At 41.6% G+C, this 8,648-nt stretch overlaps 1 protein-coding gene across 1 annotated transcript in view; it reads right to left on the bottom strand.

Moving 5' to 3' along the window:
• LRRC63 (leucine rich repeat containing 63) overlaps positions 1 to 8,201 on the bottom strand; it is a 54,409-nt gene extending 46,208 nt beyond the window's left edge. Inside the window, exons 1-4 of the mRNA XM_037800206.1 lie at positions 8,034 to 8,201; positions 6,991 to 7,109; positions 1,194 to 1,886; positions 645 to 713 (exon numbers count right to left, since the gene is read on the bottom strand). Coding sequence (XP_037656134.1) covers positions 645 to 713; positions 1,194 to 1,886; positions 6,991 to 7,075 — 847 coding nt within the window. The 5' untranslated portion in view covers positions 7,076 to 7,109; positions 8,034 to 8,201. The remainder of the gene's footprint in view (positions 1 to 644; positions 714 to 1,193; positions 1,887 to 6,990; positions 7,110 to 8,033) is intronic.
• Between the last annotated feature and the right edge of the window lie 447 nt (positions 8,202 to 8,648).

The raw sequence follows: 8,648 nt of genomic DNA on the forward strand, positions 1-8,648 counted from the left end.
CCCCAGAAATGCCTGATCCTTTGTCTGTGCTATTCTCTCTGCCCAGAATACTTTCCCTTTTTTATTCATCTGGCAAATTCCTATTCTCATTTCAAGATCCTGTGCACATTTTACTTCTCTCTTGGGGCTGTCCACTGACTTCCCTCAAGCAATCAGTCTACTTCATCTTTTTGACCTCAACAAGTACTTTGTTTGCACCTTCTTAATATCAGTTATCATATTCAAATTATTTCACAAGCATAGAGTAGCTATTAAAAGAATAGGCTCTGAAGCCAGACAGGCTGGTTCTGCTGCTTATTAGCTGTCTGACCAGTGCTTCATTTATAAGGTGGGAAAAGTAGTAGTTCCTAACTCCCAGGGCTGCTGTGAGGATTAAGTGAGTTCATGTTTGCAAAGCTCTTAGAACTGCAAGTGGCAAGTAGTTAGTCGTCTTATTGCATGTCTGCCCACATAGAAGTATATTCCTAGCATCAGCACAAAGGATATACTTTAAAAATATTTATCAAGTGAGTAACTGCAAATGAGACACGTGTGAATGCCACACAAACACACACCCACACCATCACATGCACAACACAAATAAATTTATAGAGAGATCATCTTATGTACAGTTTTTGGAAGAATGGCATAAACCTAGCATTTACCTTTAGGTTTAGCTGGTAGGCTTGGCTGTCGGATGTTTTCTACATTTTCAGGTTCTGCTACAAGCATTTCTAGATAAAAGAAATAAATGGGTAAATTTAGTTTGGGGGGATATTTGTGGAAATTCACGCCGAGGGCACTATGACTCTGTTTTAATTGTTCGTCTTTAAATGATCTGGGATTACCCATGGAAACGTGACCACGATGACATCCATGGGCATGGACATTCTGCCTTTGGATTCATCTTCATCACCTTCTGAATGACTCTTCTTCCCACTGCTCCTTTCTGTTAGCTTATCTGATCCTGGTTCCCAGTCACCACACTCTTGAATGAGCGCCCACATGGGCCTTAGCTGACCTACAAGGTCGGGACCTCAGCTATTGCCTGACGGTGAACCAGTACTGCCCTCTGGCCCCTGCATTAATGGTATAGGAAAAAGGGGATCCCACCTTCCCACCTGCAAACCCAAGTGGGGCCCCCATTTGCCTGCCCTCTCTCTCCTTTGCTTGTCCTGAACTCCATCCTTGTGGACCACACTCAATGGATTTACCTAGCAGAGACTGTCTTTGAGGTTTTCTTGGTAAAACTGGTGACGGTAGGGAAATTTTTGCTGGAAAGTCATTAATAGTTAGTGTCGCAGCAGTATTTTGCTGTGTACGGTTAAATGGTCTTTCTTGTTTGATGGACAGGATGCTAGGTAGAGGACTTGGCGTCGCTGCATGGAAACCCACTGGGGAGGGCTGTCTGATAAGGGCAGATCCCAAGATCTTTGGTAAAGGTGGATACTCAGAGTGAACTTCTTGGGGTTTGAAAGTGGTAACAGAGGAAGGGATTCTTGAAGTCTTGGTGAAGGCTGAAGAAAGAATTAAGGCGTCTTTTACTCTGCTATCAACATAAATCTTTTTTATTTTGTATGGGACTTGTTTTGAACTTCTCGAACTTTCCATTTGGCTTGTGTCTTTCCCAAAAACTTGAGTTGAAGTTAAACAACAAGTTGGAATAAACAGGGAATAAATAGCAGTATCTGGAAGAGGGATATAAACCCTCTGAAAAGGTTGCTTTGGTATTAGAACAGTTGCTTTTTCTTGTATTGGACGGTCAAGAGAGAGGGTTTGGACACTGATAGGGGCGTGTGATTGGTTTCTAGAAACAACATCAGGAAAAGCAGTTTCATCTCTTTGAAATGAAGTGGTTTCATCTTCAGTAGACTCTATACCTGGTGGCTTAGTTTCAATGGTCTTGGCTAAATCAGAAAAGGAAAAAAAAATACAGTAAAGATCATATTTATCAAGGGGACAGACACAAAACTACTACTGTTTTGGTATTCATAGCTTTCCTTTACCTACCCACACCTCTATCACCCTCTGAAGAAGTTTCTGTAGATACCTGCTCAGCTATCAGGACTTTTGTTGAGCTGATCAGGAAAAAGTTTGAGCAGACAATTCGAGAAGTAAAAAAGCTAAATTGTATTACAATTAAAGCAGGGATCTACTCTTGGAACAACAGAAATCAATGAAGAAAGGAGTGGGAAATAAAGAGATTTCTGAGCAGTTGCCCCTAAAACTCTGGGAACAAAGATGGGAGAAAAGATTTTGATGAACTTTTGCTGTTTATCACAGCAGCATTCTCTCCCCCTCATTTGAAACTTTTTTGAGTAAAGATTTACATTTCTTTTCAATGCCTCATTGATGTCAGACCAATGAGTATCTTTAGAACATAAACATTCTGGGGCTGGCTACAGGGTATCCCAATTCATGCAGGTGATAGCAATAAGTATTCTTTTCTCTCTTAGGTTCAGAAAGCTCAATGTGCCTATATTCTTAGGTACCCCATTATATCCTATGCAACAGAATGTTAAAATGACGTTTTTTCAGTTGTCTCAGATAAGTACAATAAATGATGAGCATCTCCACACTCTAATGAGGAGATATTAGCTTCATCAAGGCAGAACTTGTATATTAGTCAGGGTTCTCCAGAGAAACAGACCCAACAGGATGGATGGATGGATGGATGGATAGATATACATATGCATACATATGCAAATATGAAGAGATTTATTATAGGAATTGGCCCACACTGTGACTGTGGGGATTGGCAAATCTGAACTCTGTAGGGCAGGCCACAAGCTGGGAATCCTGATGAAGGTTTTCAGTGAATTCCCCAGGAGAAGTTGGCTGACTGAAGTAGAGATAGAAATTCTTCTTTCTGACTGCTGAAATCATCAGTTCTCCCTTTTAGGCCTCCACCTGATTGGGTGAGTCTCCTCTCATTGCTGAAGGCAATTTCCTCAGTTGATTGTAGATGTAATTACTTAAATCCACAAAATTATTTAAATTATTTAATTGAAATTATTTAAATGATTATTTAAATCCACGAAATACCTTCACAGTAACAATCAGGGCAGTGCTTGCTTGATCAAACAACTGGACGCTATAAAGTGGCCAGGCTGACATATGAACTTAACCATCACAGCTTGCAAAGAGATGGCCAAAACAAGCCGTTCAACCCTTAGCCCATTGCCCACCTATTGTCTAAAGAAAAGAGATGGCCAGAGATTGCTCTGGGTTCAAAGGGACGATTTCTTCCTAAGAAAGCTTATGAGGTGTTTTGTGTTTCCCTGCTCCTCCTGTCCCCATGGTGGGTGGAGAAGGATGATTTTCCCCCACTTCAAACCAAGTGAGGGGAACTCTCAGAGAACAACTTGTGGAGAATGGAAGTGTCCACCACAAGGACACAATAACACTCTGCCATCCACCTCCCCCAGCTGATACAGGGTAGCAAAACCATATTCGCCCACCTAGTGCTGTTTCCAAACTGGAGTATGGTAAAAGAATTCTTGAAACAACTTGATCTCTATCTCCTGAGATTTGAGGGGTACAGAGACTGATGCTTGACTCTCATCTGGAAAAATCTAAAGGGCAGAAGCTGGCTGGAGCTGCCTTTGATGGCAGATCAGAGAGTGAGAGCTGCAGAGGATGTAGTTGGCACTTTGAGTCCTTGGCCAGGCAAAGATTTCAGTGTTCCTGTCTGCCAAGTGGTTGTCATAGAATGCAAAGGGCATAAAGCCATCTCCAAAGCTCCGCACCCCAAGAGACTTTATGCCAAAACAAGACAAGCCCAGTAGAAGGAGCTGTGTGATATCAAGTCAAAACAGGACGTGAGGGGCATTTTAAGTAAACAGCCAGAGGGTGAATAGCTCCCAATTGTCTCAGGGAATATTGCAGTTCCGAGACCCCCGGGGACTGTGTGAGGGGTGGTCCTAAGTACCCACAAAAGTGTGTTACCAACAAAAAGGGTTAGTATTTGGAAACAGAGGACACTAATGCCAGATTACCATTTGCGTAAGAACTTTACCTCCCTTAACTCTTCCCCCATTCCTACCCACTCTGATGAATTTGCCGGAAACTATTCTATGAGTTGGGGAGAAGTAAAAGAACAAGGTGGAAGAAGCAGGGACCCTCTGTCCCCTGACTTGTCTATTCTGAGTTGGGAGAAGGAGCAAACTTTGAATTGGATGCTAGATGTAAGTACTGATTTAGATTGGAATAATAGTTTAATATCCGAAAACAACACAGGGTGAAGAGATGAAAGTGATTTGAAAACCACATCTGGGTGGGGGGCAGATGTGTGCCATGTGAGTTTGGAGGGCAGGAGTGGGAGAAGAGTAAGGCTTGCTTTCTGCTTCTACAAAACTAGTGAAAGCCAGCTCATTCAATAAAGTGGTCACACCAAGAACTACAGCTTCTTTTTCTCCGTCCCATGTTAAAACAAAGCCCAATAACATGAGCAAACACTTATACTAGACTTCTTTCAACTACTACAGGTTTCTTTTGATCAGTGTTGGCATGGTGTATCTTTCTCTATCCCTTCATTTTAATTCATCTGTGTCTTTATATTTAAAGTGGGTTTGTTTATTCTCTTTTCTTTCTAGTATAATAGGTTTCTACTTCTCCAATAGATTCTCCTCTGCAATCAAAAACTACATAGGTCTCCCCTATAATTATATCTCATTCCACTTTTACTAATTCCTCAGTTCTTAGTCCAAGTCCTATTCCTGCCCTGTGCTTTTTGGCATCTCTGAACATCTATCCATAAAATTAATTGGATTAAATTCTAAGCTGCTTTGTATTAGTATTTCAGTTTTTATTTGTTTATTTTTATTTTATGTGTATTTCATCTTGAAAACTTAACTTAAAGATCTTGAAAGGCTCTGAAAATTAAGGGACCAGATCTGTCATGTCACTGATTCCTAGGGCACACAGTGATGTATGCAGAATGTGGGTTTTATTTCAGTGTTTGAATATTTTTATAAATTGTACTCCAGTCATTTCAAGTATTGATCTGTTCATTCAACAACTACTTCCAAACATCTGCTATGTACAAAGGACTCTGCCAAGAGCATATGGAGACAAGGATTAATAATAATTAGTCAAAATCATAGAATCTTAGAGGTGGAAGGAAGCTTACCTAACACCTGTCCTAACCTGAATTTTACAGGTGAGAAAACTGAGGCCAAGAAAGAGGAAATTACTTGCTGGTTACCGAAATTTGGTGATAGAGCCGGAATTAGAAGCACTGAGATCTTCTTCACTCTCTGCCCTAAGGAATTTATAAACTAGTCTTAATGATAATGAGGGTTGTAGAGTTACTGAAAGGCTAACTCCACAATACGTATCTGTTAATTGACTCACATTTCTAAATAATTTGATAATAATATTGAAGATGTTTGAATGAGAAACAATTTAGCCCCAATTTATTGATTGAAAAGTTTGTTTAGACAGTAGAATATAGGTTACCAGGGAGTGGGGGCAGGGGAGGGAATTATTGCTTAGTGGGTACAGAATTTCTGTTTGAGGTGATGAAAAAGTCGGGATAATGGATACTGGTGATGGTAGCATAATATTGTGAGTCAGAAGTGGTTAAAAAAGGAAATTTTTAATTGTACTATGTTTCTACAATAAAAAGTAAAAAAAAAGTTATGTAACATCTAATTTTGAAGAAAAATAGTTACTATTCTGATAGAATAGTACTCAAAACAAGTCACATAATACATAATTCTCTACTGGAAATTGCAGTTTTTCATGGAAAAGGGTAGTTTATATTTTCTTATTTGAAAAGTCATCAAAGTCAACCTATGTGCCAGACTTTGTGCTGGGAGTGGGAATATTAAAAAAACTCTATTGGTTTTACACAGAGGAAACTATAACCCAATTGTGGAGACAAACAGGGAAAAACCAATCATTATACTATTGTGTAGTAACTTTTCTGATAAGATTAGAAAAACGTTCTGGGCCCCATTCAGACTGCTGGTTTGAAGAAAGCAGCCTAAAGTTAACATTGGTCTCATCTCCTTTCAGAAACCACCAGAAAGAAACAGGAATGCAAACTCCATCTTAAAAGTAAGAGAGAGCTGAAACAAAATAGGTAAAAGCCAGGCCAAAAGCAGGGGGATTAAGCAGGGTTGCATGGATGGAGAGAAGAAATCTCAGAAAGAAGCAGTCAACTTCCCCAAAGTGAAAGGCACCCATCAAGATGCAAAACCAATCTCTCCTGGTAGTACCAGCTGAAGTGAGCATGGGCTGATAATGGACCGCCTCCCTGGCTGAATGGAGAAACCACAAGAAAAGACCTGGTGAAGAGGAGTGAATTGACCTTACTGCAGATACTATTACAGAACAGATTGTCAATATAATCCCTGGCAATATAGAAATGATATAACAAAAGTTGGGAGGTACACGGGAGAGGAAATTGGAGACAGTATATACCAGGTCTGTTGATTTTACACTTCCTTAACAGCCAAGGTCAGTAATAATTTAATACCGTAAATCATGTTACAGACTAGACATATGTATATTTTAACAGTACAAATATTGACACTAAAATAGTAAATACAATCAACTAAACTCAGGTGGTAGAGAAAACTGAGAAGGGGAAGGAAGAAAAAATATGCTGATTTCATCATTGCATATCATGGGGTGCTAATAGATACCATACACAGAAATTGAGGATTAAGAATATTCTATCAAGTTATCATTGTAAAGGTGGTTTTTCTTTACTTCGTGCCACTTAACACAGAGTAAGTTTACATTACTGGTATAATTGTTTGATTACTATCTCCCTTAACATGGGAGAGGGAGGATTTTTGCACATGACTATATCCTCAATTCCTAGCAGTGTGCTTAAAAAAACACTTGCAGAATTGAATTGGATGCTATCTTCTTATAATAAACATTTGTAAATTACTGGTTATTGGCAGGCATCTTTATTGTGATTCTGAGCAGTACAGGTCAAGGAATTTCTATGAATATACATAAACGTTAATACACACATCTGATGAATAGACATACCTGTATGGACTTTCATCTTATACAAAGGCAGCTTGGGGAGCTTGGGAGGCAAGGGTCTTCGAAGTAGTTTTGGGTGCTTTTGCATTTTGATTAATAATAAGCGCTGTTTTTCACAACTACTGGTTAAGTGAGAATTGAAAAGTTTTAAATATATTTGAATTGTTGCTGAAAAATAATTCTTTAGAATCTAGATTACATCTTAATGAAAATCTGAGCTAAAATTTCTGAGCCTTCATGAAAATCTTTCTGAAATCTTAAACCCAACTGAGTTTAAGAAGAATTCCCTTTTAAGAAAAAGAATAAGAAAATAATTCTTAAAAACTTCTAGAAGGAATCCCAGATATACTTTCGGTTTCTCATCATTACAGAATTTTTTAAAATGTATGCTATTGCTAACCAGGAACATTCTAAAATTTCCCATGTTAGTAAAAAATCCACTCTGCCAGTGCTATTTCAGCTAGTAAATGCTGATTTTCCAGAACAGTAGAAATGACAACCTTTTTTTTTAATTTCTACCTCCAAAACGTTATCATTTTGAATTTGGAAAGAGTTTGGGGTCAAAAAGATGAGGAAGAAATCTCCCCTCCATTATTTAAGCCTCTGAGGACCCACATATTTATTCACAATAACTATGGCTAGTTTTCAATTTCGACCATTGTATTTGGGCCATAACTATTTAATCCAAAACAAGAGGGGCTTCAACATAATGCGATCGCCCAGGGCTCGCTCTCTCAAAATTACACTGCTTAGAAGGGGTGGCTGCTGATGGACCCAAGCAACGTGCGCCGAGTTTGCAGGACAACATAAAAGTGCCTGGCCCGTCGCTATTCCGACCACAGCCTAGAAGGCAACGCTCCAAAGCTGCACAAATGGGCCATTTACCACCAAAAGACAACTTTGCAGGCGAGCGCTCGGATTTTTCTCCCTGGTAGTATTTCCCGCCTGGTGCCGGTACTTTTCCTTCCGTAGCATCCGGAGGGACCCTGCGAAGCTCTCGGGCTCCTACACTCCCCTGAGGGCAGTCACCTGCTTCTCAAACCAACCGGTTTTTCGTCTTCCCTTTCCTTTTCCTCAGAATTCAGGCAGCGAAGTAAGGCTGAAATGAGGTCGCGGTTCTTCCCTAGGGATACTGTCCCCAAAGAAAGCACCCGAGGCACTCTCGGGCCCTGGCAAGGTGCGATCAGAGGCCCAGGAGACCCGCCCTAGTAACCCGGTCGGGTCCAGCCAGCCGACGCGCAGGCGCCGGAGGGGCGGGACGGGATGGGGCTCGCGGGGCGGGGCCGGGAGGGGCGAGTGGGGAAGGGAGGCGGGTCCGGACCGGGGAGGGTGGGGCGGGGCCGGACTGGGGAGGGCGGGGCGGGGCCGCGAAGGGTGGGTCCGGGGAGGGCCCGGCGCGCACCCGCGGAGCCCTGCGGAGCCCTGCGGAACCGCCCCGCCCCACGCGCGCGCGCTCGCCCCGGGCTCTGAGCCGGTGCGTTGGGCTGTCCGGGTGGCTGCGGGCGGTGGGGGCAGGAGGAGAAGCCATCTCCACGTGCTGCTGCTGTATGGAACTCCGTGGTGACGATCGTTCTTACTATTCTTATTCTTAATGGCAATGACCACCGTTATTTAGTTGACTCTTCTGGCTTACACGCTGCTTAATTCCGTTATTGAGGGGC

The sequence above is a fragment of the Choloepus didactylus genome, chromosome 12, assembly GCF_015220235.1.
Source record: "Choloepus didactylus isolate mChoDid1 chromosome 12, mChoDid1.pri, whole genome shotgun sequence".
NCBI classification, from domain to species: Eukaryota; Metazoa; Chordata; class Mammalia; order Pilosa; family Megalonychidae; genus Choloepus; species Choloepus didactylus.